This window comes from Schistosoma mansoni (genome assembly GCF_000237925.1).
Source record: "Schistosoma mansoni, WGS project CABG00000000 data, supercontig 0234, strain Puerto Rico, whole genome shotgun sequence".
NCBI lineage: Eukaryota > Metazoa > Platyhelminthes > Trematoda > Strigeidida > Schistosomatidae > Schistosoma > Schistosoma mansoni.
In genome coordinates, this window is record NW_017386098.1 from 143,996 (window position 1) to 165,285 (window position 21,290).

The 21,290-nt window shown below is 34.0% G+C and overlaps 1 protein-coding gene across 1 annotated transcript in view; it reads left to right on the forward strand.

The window, feature by feature from the left end:
* Positions 1-21,047, forward strand: part of Smp_164760 (hypothetical protein) — a gene marked incomplete at both ends in the record, with an annotated part of 29,433 nt that extends 8,386 nt beyond the window's left edge. The window contains 8 exons of the mRNA XM_018792645.1: positions 3,644-4,539; positions 5,112-5,614; positions 7,777-8,116; positions 9,705-9,894; positions 11,304-11,540; positions 15,312-15,477; positions 18,937-19,243; positions 20,972-21,047. Of these exons, the coding sequence (XP_018644311.1) occupies positions 3,644-4,539; positions 5,112-5,614; positions 7,777-8,116; positions 9,705-9,894; positions 11,304-11,540; positions 15,312-15,477; positions 18,937-19,243; positions 20,972-21,047 (2,715 nt within the window). The remainder of the gene's footprint in view (positions 1-3,643; positions 4,540-5,111; positions 5,615-7,776; positions 8,117-9,704; positions 9,895-11,303; positions 11,541-15,311; positions 15,478-18,936; positions 19,244-20,971) is intronic.
* Positions 21,048-21,290: the final 243 nt, after the last annotated feature.

The following is a 21,290-nucleotide window of genomic DNA, read 5'->3' on the forward strand; positions in this document are numbered from 1 at the left end:
TGATAGTAGATTATTCGTTGAAGTCATATTTGATCTTCATATTAACGATGGATAGATCTGATTATTATTTCATTGAATATGAAGTCCTACATAAAGAGATTTAGTCAAACTCAGAAAAGCTGCTGTTGATTTATAATTCATTCGAATCACCCAGAAAACTATATACCATGTAAAAATGATCATAGGAATGCAAAAGAAGAAATTAATTGTAGTTATATGAGGTGTATACATTGCTTTTGTCAGAGAATATTCACTCTATGTTTGACAGTAGAAGCGATATCATTTTTCTTACTTATATTCTCATTTCTACAGACTTCCAGATCGTTCTAAAACATGTGTTTAAGTATCATCTAAATGCTTTCTGAATTATACTGTGAGACTAATTAGAGGTTGGTGGGCTGCTTTATCATCTTTATTTTCAACCGGCTCAGTTATCCACTTGCTCTAAGTTTTAAGAGTGAGCGAACAACAAACATAAAATAGCAGTAGCTTAGAAGAATATTTACCGTTACTCAAACTGTGGTTACCTATAATTGTCCACTTACTTGCCAATTTTTCTAGTCATTTCACATTATCGACTCTATGCCTTAATTTTGTAGCTATTCACTAGCTATCTGCCTCACAGTTCTGTGTTGATACGACTATTGGTTGCAAAGACTAGTCATCACATGAACCAAACTTTTATCTAAAGACCAACCTGCCTGTTTTCTCAACTTATCTTGCAATCTCGAGGTTGTGTAATATCTATACTTTCTTATCTGGGAAAGGAAACCAATGACTTTCCCATCTAATTTCGTCACTGGCAAGCCTAATGGCTATTAGAGATTGTCTCAAAAGTAATTCTGAACATAGATTCTAGTATTTGTGATGCAATGGGAAACGTTTTCTCAATGTTGCATCTAAAATTGTGATCTTGTGTTGTTAACTAAAACACGGAAACAAATTCATAATTGGTTGGAAATGTATTCAAACTTTCAGTTCCACCTGATAAACTTCGATTATGCGGATGAGATACAATTCAGACGTTCCTCAAAGACAGAGTGTATGAAGCAGTGAATATGGAATGAAAAATTTAGAGTTAACACTAATACAAGCTAGTTATGCAGAGATGAACATGTATATAAATGTTATTTAGAATAATCCACCCAAGCTGTAGTTTATGTTAGCTAATATCTACCATCAAATACGTTGGACTATAGCTTAAGAAGTAAACTAAGATAGTTTATAGATGAGAAGTGTAACTATCAACTTCCCACTTGACGAATACAAATATGGTGAACAAGAAAGGAGCAGGTGACAATAGTAAAGTTATGGGAGACTCTAGGGCCATGGTAAAATGAAGGATTCAACATATCCTTTTTGAACACAAAGCATGCTTTTCAACTGAATACTTAGTGAAGCCTCTAACTTAAACCAGCTTTTTATTTATATTCGTTTTGAGTCTACTTTCTTAACCTTATGGATATTTTCTAAGAAACTTGTGACGCGTCTACGTGGTCAAAATTGATGAAACATTGTAAAATCTAGATGTCGATTGATTTGCTTCATCCTTTCGATAACCAACCAAAAATAATGCTCGAAGATGTGTTTGCTATCTGTATTCTTTGTATAGACAATCGAACCTCGTGAACAAGTTTGAATTTTAAACCTTTGTAGTTACTTTAACTTCTTTAAAGTATATTTCAGTCACTAGCATATGTGAACTTAAGGAAAATTTACTAGTACTTTTGTCTATCATGTAACGAAGCCAATAAACTTTTGAAATTTTTGAAGAGTGATTGAATGTAGCGATAGTATCCCCAAACACTTGGGTCAAAAGATAAATTAACAAAATTCCTATGAGCAGGTTTGATCAGTGAGGGCTTTTAATCGGGCACATCCGTAGCTGTTTATCTCATCATTCTGACTGAAAAATTCTACCGTTGACGTTTCTACTCGTTTATTAACCGGAAAAGTCATTTTGGAACGAATGTTTTTAGTATTCAGGCATTGTAATCCTGATGTGATCGAAAAGCGTCAAGTAGATAAAAATCACTTCGCCTATAAATTTTACTTATTAATAAAAATAATATATTTGTAATATCCTAGTGGGCACAAAATATAATGTCAGGCGTAAGTTGTTTCTTCAGAGAATAAAGCGGATCAGAACATTTAATATATATAAGTCTGACTACACAAATTTCACGACATTTAGGTGATCATATATTAGACATATGTTTGTTTTCATGTTTATGTGAGTAGGTATGGAAAACGTTATATTTATAATGTGAATGAGTCATTTAATTTGTGTCTTAGCTGTATGTTCCCAACTGCGTTAAATATGAATGTTCAAAAGACTTTCCTGGCTGGTCGGTTAGTTAACCCCTTACTTATATAGAAAACTATAGAGGTGAGCAATATGTGAAGTATCTCAGTTATATTTCATTGTTTATAGTCGGAAAATACTTTTTGGATCATGTGGATACTTTAAATATCGGTTCGATTGTAGTTAAAGATCACATGGAGTACCATTGTTGATTCGAGTTGTTAGTTTTCAAGTTCAACAGGATTGTTAGGTATTTTTGTTGCTTAAATATTACTCCGGATTGGTCAAGATTTCAAGAGACTATATGATATAAACTACATTATAATCAATCCAACTTAATCTGTCTACACTATTATGTGCTAATGTAAATCGGATCTTGTCTTTAGTCTAAACCAAAGCATTTCTAAATGCGTCAGTTATCTATTAAAGAATTTAGTTATGTATTGCCTCAGGATTCATGAGTTTGACTAGCCCAATTCCATCAGTTTTACAACAAAATTACACTAGATAGAAATATATAGAAAGTGGATAACATTTAGTGAGTATATTTTCCACTGTAGTCACAATGTTTGTCGTAAAATGCGTTTAGTAATATCCAGCCCGAGGGAAAGTCATACACGCGAAAATTGAAAACTCTGATACGGCGGATTGAAATCGATTCGAAATAAATCTAAACACATCAAGAACAAGCTTTTCTCAAATGTCACAGATGCACTTCAAACAGATATGATACAGCAAGTATAAAGGGAATCAGAATAATTAAGTAATAACTTTCACTTATGATGCATGTTGTTAGGAGACTTGCCTAGTACAGAGAATCCTAGATAATCCAAATAATTCAACAAAGGATAATGAACAGCCAAGGAAAAAAAAAGTAACTTGCGTGAGGGCTCTTCACATTCAAAACACAACAGATCGAATAACTAATCGAACCTTTTGGTTGTTTGGGCCATTCATAAGAAGTTAGGAAAGATAATCATAGGACACGTTAAATGTGATCGTAAATAAAGGGCTCTAGAATATCTCCGGTGACTTATAGAAATATGACACGATTTACAAAAAGGAAGGGAGATGACAAATACGACTTGTGAAATACAGTGCACGCAGAATTTAATAAGTTAGCTGGAAAGGCGCTACTCTTGCAGATGAATGAAGTATAGTATGTTTGGATCTAAGACTTACCATTCATGAACAGTTTATGATCATTCATGTAACCACCACTTTTATTTCTACATCATTCCGTACAGATTTTAATTTCATATTTGTAAATTAAGTAATGTATTTAAAATCAGCTTAGCATACATTATTGCTTTTTTTCTCAATGTTTTCAAAATAAAGATACTAGATATTTCGAGAGTAGATACACGTCACTCAGGAATATTTTTATGCAAGGCAGAAGCTGTTAATCCAACATGGTCACCACAAAATTCAGAATACGATTCACGCTTATACGAAAGTGGAGTTGTAACTGCACCTTTCTTGATACAAATTCAAGCCATTCGTGCTATTGTTTATTCACGTCCACGTTTACTGCCAGGAAGTCCCGTGGAAATATTCTCTACAACTGATTCAGATGAATCACAGTTGGTGGATCCATATAAACGCTTTGTTGACAAGCGTCAGGATGAACAGAGACTAGATACAATTCAAGGTTCACCCAATTATTTGCAAACTGTCTTGCCTTTATGGCGTGGTGATAAAGAGAAAGAAAAACCTTTTATGACAAATGCAAGAAAGATGGTTCAGGAGGGTGGAAGACTCATATTAGAATGCCAAGCTCGTGGGAGACCGAGTCCTCAACTACTCTGGTATAGAGGTGGTATGGGATCTTCAACAACAAATAGTTCTCAAGCTGTTACATTCGATCAACGGATCAAGTCAGCATTACAGCACTTACCTTTGGAAGATGTACAACGAGAACTAGGAATTCTTATCGCTGATTTCAATCATCTTTTTCCTGCTGTAATTAACATGGTAAATATATCAAATGACGTTACAAACAAAGCACCTGAAAATCCTGGAAGCATTCACAGAAAAGGAATACAAACATATGAGTTGGGTCGTTTTCAGTTATCTACTGGTCTTCGAAAAGATGACCGGGGAGACCCGGTTATAGCAATGTCACGCCTAACAATTAATAACTTAATGCCTTCAGACGCCACTCGTTATACTTGCCTTGCTCTCTTGAATTTGAATTACTATGGTGGAGTTGGAAATTTTACAGATGTTGGGAGGTGAGTGTATGTCTTCATAAATTAATTAAATGAGATGACTTAATCTTAAGTATGCGATAAACCTTCCTGCCTAAATTTGAGTCTTTTATTATTCCATATCCAAAGACATTATGAGGACGATTCTATATATAAAATAGAAGAAAGTTGTCGTTTAACTTTAGTGAGAATCATTTTTCCTCAAACCTTTTTTAGTGCAGATTTAAGTGTCATATTTAGCAAGAATTTACTATGACTTCATGTCGACGTGTCTCGTATGAGTATTTTTACATAAGTGAATCAAAGAGTAGATAGTTGACTCATTTGCTTCATTCAAAAATTCATGATGCTTTTTTCATTGATATTCTTGAATCAGGCAAGAACAACGAACGTAGCAGAATAATATGAATTCGTTTATTATATGAATTCCCTTCTTCTACTTACAACCTAAAAAACATATTCTAACTTTACACTTGATGAATTTATTGTCATTGCTTTTGTGTTTTTTTTAAAGTCTTTTTTCATAATATTCTAACTTGATTTAGGTTCCTACTTAACTGAAACTTTTCATCAACACTCGTACTATTTTTTTGCAGCATTCTTCCTGATGTTGTTCTCAGACCCAGATTTGTTCGCTCAGGAACTAACTTAAAAGCCAGCGGATATCCTGGAGAAAGTTGCAGGCTAACATGTGAAGCATACGGCGGACTTCCAAATGAAATGGGTTTACGGGTTCGACTTTTAAAAGGTCCAGGTGTTAAAAAACTAATTTCTTATTTATCTTATTCTATGTATTCAGAAAATAAAAATCCCATGTTTAAATCGTATGAAGATCTTATTGAACCTCAGTCAGTTCACTCCTCATACACTAACCCAATGTTTAATCATAAATCATTCGTTAACGGTAACGAATTAAGCGATTGGTTTCCATCTGATATATGGTACACAAGTCTGTTAAATGGAGATGGCATGAGCGATAAATCAAATAACAGTGATTTTATTGAAATTGTCAAACCTGGTATGAATCCTCGATATCACTTGAAAGTTGAACCAGATTCGAGAAATCCATACGCAACAATTCTACGTTTGGATATTACAGGTAAGGTTCCATAAACTATAATATCACATATCAACAGATAATGTGTATTGTCAGGAAATGTAATTGTGTCTCTTTTGATTATTAGTTATTCAGCAACATAAAAGTGTTATTGTATTTAGTTATTTATACCTAAAGACAATTTGTTACAGATTTTCTGAAAAACATCTAATGATTGTCCATAAAGCCTGCGTTTCACTACTCTTTCAAACAGTATCTGACAAAAAGATATTTTCACTGCATGAAATTTTAAGAATTTTCCACTAATCTTCAGAATTGTTTTGTGATATCAGCACTTTAATAACTCTTCAAATTGATATAGCGAGCAATAATTTAAGGGATTGCGGCGGGAACGATACATGAAAAAGACTTTTTCCCGATCCCCTGTGGCATAATATTACATCTTGTGAAGGAGTAATTACGTAACTTAGTCAATTAGCTATATCTGTTGGCCATAGATGTTTAATTATATGAAATTGTAAATGCGTTCACTCGGTAGGTTACTGATTAATTGATGCTGAGTAATACCCATTTTAAATTATATAAATCTGAATATTAATCTGACTAAAGAACCGTGTAAAAAGTAATGTATTCAAGTATCAGCTAGGTCCATTTCGGGGATCAAAAAATTCTTATCACCAGTTTTCGTTTTTTTCCTACGCGTTGTTGGATTTGGGGTTTCATTGTCAAGCACATGTCAGTCAAACCTTCAGCAAACAACACACATATGATTATGAGACTTGTAGGTAATGTTTTAGTGTTTTGTGATAAGTGTTCTCTGCCTATTCCTGTTTTTAAATACTGTAAATTTTGATTCGAAAAATATTTTACAAAATATTTTTATTTGAATTTTCTACAACGAAACCAGTCACTTACCGTGGAACTAAGTCAATAAAAAGGTTAATTCTGTACATTACATTTGCTAGAGAGCTATCTTGTTTTGGGTATCCTCAAAAGTCAGGGAGGACTTTACAACTGTTTTTGTCTAATATGGAGCTCCTCAGGAGTGCTCCCATACTGACTACGAATGAGCCTAAATTATAATTCCTGAACTCTAAATGTTGATGTATTTGGTAAGAATGCGTTATCATAAAATCAGTGATTCCAGTAAGAAACTTGATAAGATTCAATTTTAATGGTGAGCTAATTAAGAAATCGATTTGGTCATTTTAATTTAGAAACATATTCAGTTTCAGTAAGAACATGCATTATATTTTCAAAATTCATTGTTTGCATACAGATTGAAGGTAAGGATATTAATAAATTGCTTGTTTTTGATAAAGTTTGAATGCATTAATCTAAAAGTAATAAATAATATATGATCTATACTCAGTGACTCCAAAAACGGTATCATGTAATAAAGTGTTCCTTTCTGACAAGGAAGATAGCTATGTGTAATAGATGGAACTCAAACTCCAGAAAAATTTACACTCTTGTGTAAAATGATTTAACGGGCAATCATCATCATTAGTCTGTAAATATTTTGTCAACTTGTGAGTGGAAAAACTTAGGATATTTTAGTTATAACACTAATAATATTTTCTGAAAGAGAATGTAGTTCCCATATTTTTGAACATTTTTCTCACTCATTTAAAGTGTCTTTAGTATTCTTTTATTGAACTGATACAAATGAACTTTCAAGTCTGATGCAATTCAACTGAATTGGGCTGGATTACTCAACTAAAATATACAGTATCGCTTGTGCATATTTGAACTATGAATGATGATAACTAACTCATTTAAACATTTTATTGAGTTATAACAACAGGTTTGTTTGTTTAATTAATGACCTGAAATCTAAAAACCTTTCAGTTCTTTTGACGTTGCTTACGTGGTAGTAAATAATGTACGTGCTGGTTAGTTGCATTTTACATGCTTTTTGATCAATGGCTGGCGAGTCTAAATAGTGATTCTTGTGATTGATTCGGTGAACATTTTGAGACCTAAGTAGCAGTTAGATTTGTTATTCACTCAGAACAACGAAAAATTAATAACTATAGATGACAGATTCTTATAACGTATAAAACTACATGAATTACAATGTTTGAGTATCTGTTCATTTTCTTAAACAGTTGCTATTAAGTGTTGTAACTGCTATCAATGAGATTTAAGTTACTAACTATCAACAGAAATTACACTAATTTACTCGTTTTAATACTTTTCAGATTTAACACCAGAAGATAATTCATTTTATGCATGTGAAGCACTCTCCGGACCTCATTGGCGAGCAGTTACTCCTACATCATCAGAACCGCCTGGGAGAGTGACAGTTTGGTTCGCTCCACCTGTTGCAGAGCCCCGACGTATTAGTGAAATATCAGACCGGATGGATGCGAATGAAAGTGAAACACTATCTCAACCTGGCAAATATGTTGTTTATGGTTTATCTCATTTACCTTCTAAAATAGCTTGTCAAGCACTAGGACAACCAACACCTCAATGGAAATGGGTGGGACCACAAAGTGGACCAAGTGTACCATTAGGTGAACTAAATGATCCGAAAGGGTAAGTAACCTTCCTGATTATCGTTGTGCACTTCAACTCTGCATTACATTGAAAATTGTAAGAATATTAATTTTAGATTTTAAAGGCTGAAATAAAACAATAAGCACTGATTTCAAAAACCTATTGTCAATTTATCCATAGGAATTAAAATTCCTAAGAGTATATGTGTCAATAAAACAATAGAGAAGAGCAAGTGATGTTTTCTACCAATGATTAGAGGCTAAACTGGTATTATCTGCTACTTTGTGTCACTGTGATGTAACAGTTTGATCACTGGATAAATAAATAAATAGTGTTAATCATAAAAGTTGCCTTAGATTAAAATTTCTACTCTGTGAAAAACATGCCAAAAAATTAACCAAGTATCCCCTTATTTATTCGCCCCTAGCTTCGCTTCAGTCTACTCCAACACCAGACATCGCCTGTCCAGGTGGCGGTGACCAAGCATATGTAACACATGTCCCAACCAACTCAGTCGATGAAGATTTAAAGCCTCCTCAATCGATTTGACACCTTTGGCAAGCAAAATATTCCTTATCTCAACACTTCCCACTTAGCAGTTCCACGAAATGAGAGCAATGCTTTAAGGACATCTAGAAACCTACGAATATTTTCTATTTCTAAAGACCACGTTTCACAGCCGTCAAATGAAACAGAACAAACTAATGCACCGTAAACTTGCCATTGAGTTAGCAGACGAACATCTCACCTACGCTACAAGTGCGACACGTTTGCAAAAGCTAACCGACCTTTCTAAATCCATGTCGAGATTTTGTCAGACGCCGATCCAATAGGGCTGATGAAACTTTCAAGATAGGTGAAGTATCCATCGCTTTTAACCACCAGACTCTCTATCATTAGTTCATGTGTTGACACAAACAAGTACAGAGGCTACATTTAGCATAAAGAGAGGTAGTAGTGCATCCCAATCATACTTATAGTGTTTCTCAAGGTGACCAAAAGACGCTACATCCTGTCAGAGTCTTTACCAAAGAACACTATGATAACTTTGTATTCTAAGGAGAGAAGTAAATAACCTGTTAGTTCAACCTGTGAAAAGTCACTCATGTGAAAAGCTCTGTTTCTAGAAGAATATCTATGGGAAACTTGAAGAAAGGGAGACAGAAGTCAACCATGGAGAATACCACTTGAGGTTGAAAGTCCCAGTGATAGCTCACCATACGGTCCGGCTCGACCGATAGTCCCTGAGTAAAGAGCCTTCAGAAGGTCTATATATATCTGTGGCATGCATTTAAATGATAAACGTATCCACAGAACCTCTCGGTTAACAAAGTCAATTGCTGTCTTAAGTTGATAAATAGAAGTTCAGTGGTAACTTTCCAAGTTAAAATATATTGCTTTGAATAAATGGATCTCGTACAGTAGAATATTCAGAAAAATATGATGGTAACGTCCATTTCAGATAGACTTAGTTGTTATTATAAAAGCTTCCTTTAACTAAAGCTATTTGATGCCTTTATCAGTGACCTTTAGGTATACAAATTTATGAATTCCTTTTATTAATTTCTACATTTTAACTAACACCTTGAACTAAGTTAAAAACACAATTCATAATTCTTGATTTCAGTTATATCAAAATGGACTATCAAGACGGTGAATACTCTGTAACTGAATTAACTGTTCCCGCGGGTTATTGGAATGTCGGGGTATTTGGTACTTATTCATGTACTGCAACTAATAGATTAGGCCATGCTACTGGGCATGTTCGACTGCAGCTAGCTAGCCATCCTGGTAGACCAGCTTTAAGAGCTTGTAGAGTAAGTTAACTAATGAATAGTTTTCGTAAAATATTCAGTGAATGAGCTCTCAAAAAGATACTATATTTCTTTTCTTGATCAGGTCACATGAGAAAAACCTAAGGTACCACTCAAAAAGTTTAATTTAGTATTCATTCTGTTAATACTGATCTGTAAGAATGAATTGACCAATCATATTTTAGGTAATCGTCTATCCTTTAGATTATGTCTATTCTTGGACTGACCAATTACGAAGTCGCACTTTTAAAAAAAGTTAAAATGGGTATTTTTTTAATGAATTAGCTTCTGTCGTGTCCCTACTAGTATTCGAAATATTTGTTCTTATTGTTTCTTTCCCTCGTTTTGTGCTAACTGTATTAATTCGTCTGGGCGACAGATAGTTTCACACCAATATATATTATTTACCTGTTTTGACGAAAACCATGGTAATAGTCAATGTACAACAGTTTAGGGAATTGTTCAGAAAATCCATCAGTAGGCAAATTAAATCCTACATATTTCATTTGTTTTCTTCTTATAAAAAGTAATCTCAGTGAAGTTTATCAATAAGTGTATACGCGTGTCATGTGTTGTAAATGTTCATTTCACATTCCTTCACTTGGAATCTTTTAATACCCTCCATAAAAATAATTTTCTCTTTTGCAAAGTGATGCAGATGTTATTACGAATAATTTTGAAATTTATCGCCACTGATGCTAAGCTTTTAAATTATTATGGTTCAATAAGATTTTTGATTAGAGCGTTAATTATTAAAAACTGACATTATTTCTGATGTTACGGGAAAAAATAAGCCAAATAGTCAGATCTTAACTTCAATGGCACCTGAATAATCTACGAAATGTTTATCTTCTAATCGTTTATGTATCAGTTAACTTCTAGTCATGTTTATTCATCTATTCAATATTTTGTAATATAAGCTTGGTATTTTATTCAAAGGAACTTGTAGTGCGGGCTAGTAATTGTCTTGGATATCAGTTCATTGCGTCAATAATCGGGTCTACTGAGAAGCAATAAATCGACTACCTTTTATCATTCCATTTCAACTATTAAGTTATCTAAACAAAATATATTCGTTGATTATATTTTCATTTATAAATATTTCGTAAAATATTATCAAAAGAGATACTAGTCATTTAATGTCAAGGAGTAAGAAAAGTAAAGTACCGTTGTGGTGCATGCTACTTATGTTGATGGAAATAAGTAGTATGTAAACCGATCAGAAGTGGAATGCCTCACAGTAGAAGACTGAGAAAATCGAACTGAGGAGAACAGAAAGGGAAATAGAGACGAATTAGAATAAAACAGAATTGGGAGAATTATAAAGTATGTGAAGGACAACTGATGGAATATATGCAAATGATATAATTAATGTATGTAATTATATATATATATTTCAATATTTCAACTAGGTTGAAGCAACTTTAATTGAATTGTGTGTTGAACCTCCAAATGAGACAGGTGGTTTGCCACTAACTCATTATGAATTAAGGATCCAAACTCATCCACGTGGTGCTTTCCATGGGCCTTTCGCTTATCTTCCTGGTCGCAGAGTGCTGAGATTACCAAATCTTATTCCAGGTTATTACTACCGATTTGCGCTGTCAGCTGTATCAAGAGCTGGAAGAGGACCAAATGCATATTTACAGGTATGTGTGACGGCACTTAATGCTCATTAACCTTGTCCACCGTTGGAAATTATCCATCACAAGTCGTTAATGCAAGTTACTTATTTTCATCCCTATCTTTAAATTTTTTTATCTGACTTACTTACTTACGCCTGTTACCCCTAATGGAGCATAGGCCGCCGACCAGCATTCTCCAACTCACTCTGTCTTAGGCTTTCCTTTCAAATTCTATTCAATTTTTGTTCACTCTTCTCATGTCTGTCTCTATTTCTCGGCATAGTGTGTTCTTTGGTCTTCCTCTCCTCCTTTGGCCTTCAGGATTCCATGTGAGGGCTTGCCTTGTGACGCAGTTGGCTGATTTCCTCAATGTGTGTCTTATCCACTTTCTAGCGCTTCTTCCTGATTTCTTCCTCCGCTGAAATCTGGTTTGTTCTCTCCCACAGTAGGTTGTTGCTGATAGTATCTGGCCAACGGATCCGAAGAATATTGCGTAGACAACGGTTAATAAACACTTGTATCTTCTAGATGATGGCTTCTAGTTCTCCACGTCTCCGCCCCATACAGTAGAACTGTCTTGACATTTGTATTGCAAATTCTGATCTTGATGTTGGTTGACAATTGTTTTGAGTTCCAGATATTCTTCAGTTGTAAATATGCTGCTCTTGCTTTGCCGACCAGCACCTTCACATCTGCATCAGATCCACCGTGTTCATCGATGATGCTGCCCAGATATGTAAAGGTTTTCACATCCTCCAGAGCTTCTCTGTCAAGTGTAATCCGATTGGTGCATGCTGTATTGTATCGTGGAATCTTGCTTTTCCCTTTGTGTATATTGAGACCTACTGCTGCTGAGGCTGCTGCTACACTGGTTGTCTTCTCCTGCATTTATTGTTGCGTGTGAGATTGAAGAGCTAGATCATCTGCGAAGTCTAAATCGTTCAGCCGCATCCTAGCTGATATTGACTATGTTCTCAGGCACTTCGTAGTGTCGAAGAAGCCTCCATAGTATTGTCATGTTCAAGCTATCAGATGCTTTCTCGTAGTCAGTGAAGTTGATGTAGAATGATGAATTCCATTCACTTGATTGTTCCACAATGATCCGTAGAGTTGCGATTTGGTATGTACACGGTCGACCCTTACAGCATCCAGCCTGTTGATCTCGAAGTTGGGCGTCTACGGAGTCCTTCATTCTGTTTAACATTACCCTGTTGAAGACTTTTCCTGGCATTGAGAGAAGAGTGATGCCTCTGTAGTTATCACACTTGCTGAGATTGCCTTTCTTTGATATTTTGATCAGAAGTCCTTCTTTCCAGTCTGTTGGTACTTGTTCTTCATCCCAGATCTTACTGAAGAGAATGTGTAGTATCTTTGCAGTTGATGCTACATCTGCTTTCAGTGCCTCTGTTGGAATGTTGTATGGTTCTGCTTCTTTGCCGCTCTTGATTTGTCTGATGACCATGCTGATCTCTTCAATTGTTGGTGGGTCAACATCGATTCGGAGGTCCGTGGGTGCTGCTTCGATGTTGGGTGGGTTCAGTGAAGCCTGTCGATTCAAGAGTTCTTTGAAGTGTTCTACCCACCTGTTTCGTTTTTCTCAGATGTGGGTGATTACCTTACCTTCCTCGCTTTACACTAGTCGTTCCGGTTTACGGTAATTTCCAGCGAGTTTCTTGGTTGTGTTATACAAATGTCTCATGTTTCCTTCTTTTGCAGCCTTTTCCGCTGTCGATGCTAAATTTTCCACATATTTACGTTTGTTGGTTCTGATGCTCTTCTTCACTTGGTTGTTTACTTCTGTGTATTCGGCTTATGCCTTGGCTTCCTCTGCTCCTGTTCGGCTGATATTGATTGCTGACTGCTTGTTCCTCCTTTCTTGAATCCTTTCCAGTGTGTCGACAGTAATCCATTCCTTGTGATGGTGCTTCTTGTGGCCTAGGACCTCACGACATGTTGAAGTGATTGACTATTTTACCCCTTTCCAGTTGTTCTCCATAGTAGTTCCCTCTCCATTGAGTAGATCGTGAAAGGCCTGGAACCTGTTGCTGAGGGCTATGTTGAATTTGTTGACTTTGTCAGTATCTCGAAGAAAAGCCGTAATAAACTTTTGTGATGTTGTCCATCCTGTTGTCCAGTGGTTCTTAAGTTTTAATTTCATCTTGGCGACCAACAAGTGATGTTCTGATGTTATATCAGCTCCTCTCCTGGTTCTCACATCCTCCATCGTCCTCCTTAGCTTTTTATTAATGCAGATAAGGTCGATTTGGTTTTGTGTGGTGTGGTCTGGTGAAGTCCATGCGGTTTTGTGAATGCGTTTATGTGGGAATATAGTGCCACCTATGACTAGTTTAATGAAGGCACATAGGTTTGCAAATCTCTCACCATTTTCGTTCTTTTCTCCCAGTCCATGTCGTCCCATCACGTCTTCGTATCCAGTGTTGTCCATTCCAACCTTGGCATTTAAATCTCTCATCAGAATGGCCAGGTCCTTTGTTGGGCACTTCTCGACGATTGACTGCAGCCTATCGTAGAATCGATCTTTAACGTCTTCATTGTAATCGTTGGTAGGCGCATAGCATTGGATGACGTTCTTTGTAATGCTCTCTTTCTTTGTTTTGAAGGAGGCTTTGATGATCCTTGGTCCATGAGATTCCCATCGTATAAGTGCATTTTGTGCTTGTTTGGACAGCATCAATGCAACTCCTTGTGTATGTGGGTAGTTTTCTTCTTCATGGCCGGAGTATAACATCAGTTCCCTTGAAGCTAGTCTTTGTTGTCCAACCTGCATCCAATATGTTTCACTGATACCAAGCACCTCCAGGCTGTATCTTCTCATTTCTGCAGCAATTTGGAAGACTCTCCTGGTCTCCTACACTGTACGAGCATTCAATGTAACTAGATAAATGGTCGCTCTTGTTGTCAGAAGTGGCATCAGCCTCGTGGCTTCTAAAGGAACTCGGCTTTCACCATGAGGCGTCATAACTCTTCTAAATGAAGACCTTCTGACTCCTAGGGCAGAGTTTAAATGGATTGAATAACTTTTTTCTGGTTAGCATTTTTTTATTAAGTTTTCTACGGGATAGGGTCGCTAACTCCATGCCCAACACTCCTCCTTTATCCGTGCTTGGGACGGGCAGTATCCCTCAGAGGGGCTACAAACGGAGTTTTTCTATTTGACATTGAAGCACAGTCCTTATATTTTACACAAATCATTATAAACTATGCACACTATGTATGTATAGAATAATCAGCTTACTTATTTCCTTTAGCTGATTAACCAGTTATCGCCTTTTGTCACTGGACATCTTAATATTCCTAATATGCTCAATTTGAAACATCCGAATAAACAGCAGTAGTAAAGTTCACTCATCCCACTCTGTAGTTAACGAACAGTCCCCCGTTATAATTTACATCTTATCAGCAACCTTCAACATGACGTGTCAATAATCTGGCTAAAGATATAATACTTTTGAGTTACGAACTTATTTTTATATTATCTCTGATGTTCCTTTACGATGTTTTCAATAGATTTGTGGGAAAAATTTATTTCTTTTAATTTCTTGTTCAAGGTCAACTAGTAGTAGAATGAGAAGGTATTCTATTATTAGGAAATTGTTCGAATGATTGTGAACGATGCTTGTTTCTTATTCATTCAATACTTTTACTGTTAATAGAATATCCAGTTAGCTAATGTTGGTAAAAATGTAGGTTTTTTAAGTTTAGTAAAGGTATATAATTCATGTTTTAATTAGCATTCGTAATTTGTAATCATCAATTAACTTTATATGTTGATAGGTTACAACTAATCGATTATCTAGACCTGTAATTAAACTACTTGCTTCTCAGGATTATATTAGTCCCACAGGATATAATGTTCATTGGAATACAGAGACTACAAATGGTATGGATATCAATCAATATAATATCAATATAAGACCAGTAGAAGTTGATTATTCCATGGGTAAGTCTAATATTTTCTCCATAACACACATAAAGGCTAGACATAATTATTGTTATTTTTATTATTGAAGTAAAAAAAACTGCAATATCTTTCAAGAGGACAAAATCAATTTAGTTTCTGATGATCTGGTAAATATTTTAATTAATGGTGAAGCTCACTTGTGCTTTATAGTGTTCGAACATTTCAAATATAAAATTTTCTTCCAAGTTTTTATTGAAATAATTAGCGAACACCGAATATAAACTGGATGTCAGTGAACGATAAGAACAGTTTTTCAAGTTGTACATTAAAAGATACAAATCTTCGTAATACTATTGTGGTACTTAGGAATAATACTACCATCACTAGAATATTTTAAAGCAAAAGGGAATAAAGTCATTAATCTTCTTCTTCTAAGGTGTGATGGTTGTAAATATCCTGCTCGGTTGGTTTTTGAGTCTTATGAATTAGATGAGTGCTGCAACTTATGCTAGTGATAACTACCAACTAATACTGATATTAATCAGAAACGATAAAATGAGAATAGTTTCTCAATTTCATTCGTCCTCATTTTACTTATTTCATACACATATCTGTAGTTCAAATGCAAACTTTCTTATTCGAGTTTATCTGACCGGTTTTCACTAAATGCGATTTCGTTATTTCTATATAAGTAATAAATTATTCTATTTTCGTGATGATGTTGTAAACATAGAGTGGAAGAAAACTATTTAGGAATGGCAAGATCAAAATAAAATAGTAATCCATCAATTCATTTAGTGACTGTTTGTAATATATGGGGTGGTGTTATTTATCTTGCTTAATATGCTATAAATAATAAAAGAAAACACAATTTATTGACAGTTAATAAAGAAATTCAAAATGTTGTCCACTTTTTTTCGCTCTTCAAATATAAGCCGTTTTATTATTTTAAGTCTACTTGTTACTCCACCAGCTAATTTTCTTCCTCTTATTTCCTTTTTCAAGTTTTCTTCTACCATCTATTTCCTCGTTTTAATCAGCAGAGGTGTCAAGAAAATTAAGTCATTGAACTTTGGCATAAGATTTTATATTTTTGTATATTGCTTTTGAAAAGGAAATTAATTTTAAATAAGTACATATACCCAATAATTCTTCAAAATGTAGGTTAGTTACAGTAGTTAGTTATTGCAATCATTTTTTCTGTATGACTGCATCCTATACTCTTAAGCATCCGTTTATGTACAGTTATATCATGTCTTAGCCATATGTGCTGATTGATCACACAGTAACCAATCTTCTGTTTGTCTAGTCCTTACTGCTGACCAAATTCTATCGGCTAAGTTACGATATGGCCAATAGTTTGACGCCACACCGTATATAATATCTTTCAACATAGGTATATGAGAGCACAATCTCGATCCTTGTTTCGTGCTGTTTGACACTCAATAACAAAGTGCACTTCCACTACTCAGGAAACTGATACATAGACGTTAGTACTGAGCTATTCTGCTCGTGACAGATCCTCCGTAAGACTAAGACATTTATGTTCAAAATATGATGATGGCAATGGTGATTCTAAACAGTTTAATGATATGATTTGAATTTCTGTGACTAGTTTGCTCAGTTACTCATAAAATAAACGATAAATTATTTTCATAACCAAGCTGAAAAATGTTAAATGAGATAATTTTCTTATTTATAAAATTCATAAGAAATAATCTAGTCTTGTTTTATTGATGATAATATCTTTCATCAACTTTTATTTTGTAAAATATGGTTTTGTTTGTTATTCTTTCTTCTCAGTCTACCTTCCCATAAAATTAAGATCGGTGATATCATAATTTATGGACGACTTTCGAGAGATGCTAAAGTGATCTTGAGACAACTCACCTTATATTGAGTCAAAAAGTGGGTTATAAATTAGTATAAGGAAATAGGATTAGGATTTAGAGTTAGAATTCAGGTTTAAGAAATAAATCAACGGTTTTCATCATGAACTGACATCAGCTATAATGCCAAAGTGCTATTTAATTATATGGGCAAATTGACTTCTCACCAAAATACAAGACTTGATATCTTAAACCTAATTGGTTCGTCCATAAATTATAATTTCGTCGTAAAATCTATTTTTTCAAGTTGTGAAATGATATGAAATGAAACACATACGATTGATAGAAAATAAATGATGTAATTTTTGATGATAATTCATCCGTAAATTAATTACTGTGTCTAACCTAACAACAGAGCTTTACAAAAAGGAAGGCTCAGGGCATTATTTTAAGACTTAAGCCATAACTACTATAGATAAATCAGGTTTAATTAGCTACGTAACAAGATTTCGATGAAAATTGGAATGCAGTTAAATATCATAAATTGTTCACCATAATCTTAAAATTCTCATTAATTATTTTAAATCTCTGGTTTAACTAAATCTGGCAATTAAAAGCACACAATAAATACACTACTCGATATACAAGGGATCGCGGGCGAGTGTTAAAAAAATATTATAATCTAACACTAAATTGATGTTATATCCGAATCGCCATTGTTATGTCGGCATCGCCTTATTACTTATACTTTAAAAATGAAGAACCACTACAATTCCTTTGACGTGAAGTATGAACACGAAGACTGGTACAAGTGAAGATTTATTTACCCCAATGCACGACAATTATAGTCAAAAATATACTCATTTATAAATTGATTTTTACATCCATTTTGTTTATTATTGAGAAAAACGTCACATATATCAAAGTTTTTAAAATTATACGAAACCACATGCCACATGTCACGCTGATCATAGTTCACGTTAATTTATTACAAAGAATATCATATCATACTGAATAAAAGTCACGTTGAAAATGCAACTAATCTTATGTTGAGTAAATTATTACAATGAAAATAAGCCGAGTATTATTCTGATTGGTTGAAGTTAGACATTAACACAATTGGGTGCCGGCTTGGTAGTCTAGGGGTTAAGCGCTCGCGCGTGAGACTGAAGACCTTGGGTTCGGATCCGTGGGCGCGCACTATTGAGGAGTACCATACTAGGACGAAACGGTTGTCCAGTGCTTCCAGGTTTTCCATGGTGATATAGCTTTAATTGACTCTTGAATTCAACTACTAAATTACTTATTACTGAATTAAAAAAGGAATGTAGTATTCAGCAACAGCCACATTCAATTAAAAAAACATGTTCTCACTTTTTCCCGTCATATAAGTTGTGCTTTAGCTGAATGATAGTTTAAACTATGTATATCCTGTAACTTCGAAAATACAGTATTTCTCATTTGTAAAATAGGAGCATCAAGGTGTAAAATATTTGTTAGTATAGACCATTCATTTCTGATTCTTATTTTACTACTAAATAGACTTTTTGACATTGCATAATAAAGAAACAAAAATTCCCTTGATGTAGTTTATATGTACAATAGTGCTTATGCAACTATCTAAATAAAACTAGGCTTCATTTGATTTATAATTTAATCCGAAAATTAGGTGAGATAGCTGGACGTCCTATTGGATCTTGGACCCATTTTAATAACATTGAACCTCTGTGTGTTACATCAGTGGCGGAAGATCAAAAAATATGCAATTTCCTAATTGATGATTTAAAGCCAAACAGTGCATACGAACTAGAATTATCTGGACAGAATTCAATGGGATTCTCAGAAACACAACGAATAATATTTAGAACATCATCATTGACAGGTGTGAATGGACGAATACTAAATATGCCATCAACTATGAGCTTAAAAGGGAAATCTAATCATGTTCATCCAGCAAACAGCTTGCTTATTTTTCTGTTAGTCACTATTCTACACTTCGACCTAATTTATAAAAGACTTATGTTTCAGTTATTGATAAACAAGATATAGATGTTATATAAGAAAACTTCTTATAGGAAGAGTGTCGCATAATCACATTAAATAGCTGCCTCGTACATTGATTTGTTTTTCGCCCAGTATATGATTTGATATTTTAAAACTATTACGCTGAAGCTCTTCAGTCTTCTTACTTCTTCAGTGTAAACTTTTTCATCATATTGTGATACTTATACATAAATAGATTTTAATTATAATTGCTTTTATTTTAATTCTTCAGATGTCTACTTCTTTATTACGTTTGTTTTATTGTTCGTTACATCTCTTTACACATTATTATTATCAATCAATCTTTGTTGAATATTCGAATCCATAAGATTAATGTCACTTTTATTATTTTCATCATCTTTATATTTATTCATATGTCTATTCAGTTACATAACCCAGTCGAAAAATGCTTTCATTGTTGTTCTCCTTTGATGTGTTATTTACTACAACCTTTTTATAATCATATCAAACGTCCTATTTATTCATAATGTTATATATACACATTATCACCGTTTATATAATCATCAATATAGTAATTTCTCTTGTCAATGTAATTCTCAGTGTTTTTACTATTTTTCTCCACATTTTGAATTACCATATTCATTAATATTATTATTATCTTTATTGTTACTATTACTTTACTATTATTACTCGCTACAAATAGTATTATGAGAAAAATAAATTACTTTTTCGACCATTTAATTTCATCTTTACTAGTCAAGGAAGACAATGAATTATGAACTTGTAGTTTGAAAGTTAAGTGCCAAATGAGTATTTATGAAACAGATGTTTTGATTTTAATTAACAATTGATAGACAGGGGGAATACGAGATTTTAAGCTATCGTCTATTTTTATCAATTATCGTTCTCATCTAAATATCGCAGCCTATAAACCTGGTTTTGGTCTAAGGAGAATAATGTGATTCATTTAATTGGTACGGTACTTTTGGAATACAACTATACTAAAATCCATCCATAATACCAAAAGTCAAAATAAAATGAGTGTTATAAACACATTAACGAAGACCGTAACATTTAGGTTTTCCACGTCAAAATATAGGTTGTTCTCAAGGTTTTTGTATTTTTTTGTCCTGCTGTATAATATAAAATTAGATTAGGCTGCTACCTTTACGTGATGGAATTCGGAAAAAAGTTAGTGGAAGTTTAAGAGCAAAACACCATATGAGTCTCCCGACAATGTAGAAAGAGTCGAGTCCAAATTCGATTGTCAAGTTCCTGCTTATTTTATTATTCAACAAACATTTTTATCGGTAGTGTTGTCGGTTTTATTTTGTTCAGTTTATTTCTGATATCTTTTGCACGTGAATTAATTATTTGCCATATGTAGTCAACCCCAACAGATAAAAGAAAGGAAAATTAAGGATTTCGATTAACCAATAAACAAACATGGATTGTTTCCAAAATCCAACCATCTACGGAAAATCAGATGAAATTAAAGAAACAACACTTATTGGGAATTCTGATGCTGAACATATAATCTGTCTGTTTTATGGAAGTTACAAATACTTAAAACATATCTTAGGTGATGGATAAAATAAAATATTGTAGATAAGACATATTTATTCATTAACCTCAGTTTATTCTTAGCAAAATTTCCTCGATTGAAACTAGAAACAATATACCTTTTTATACATTTCTAGTCAACCATTCTCGATAAATCGTTTATCAATATACATAGATACATTCAAAATAACCGTTACTCGTGATACACTTTGACCCAATAGTGAGATAAAATTCCTATTATGAATATTTTTATCTCTACGCAGTTTAATGAAACGAAATTCTATATTATGTAGTTGACGACCTGTGAGTGGAAGAACAGTAAATAGAATACAAGGGATGAGATATAGATGCATGAATTTCGATGCGGGGAAGATTTGTAGCTGAGGGTTATTTCGGAAGTGTTTTTTCTCTAACCTGGATGGTGTAATGATGGAATTTCTATTGTTCTTTTCGAAT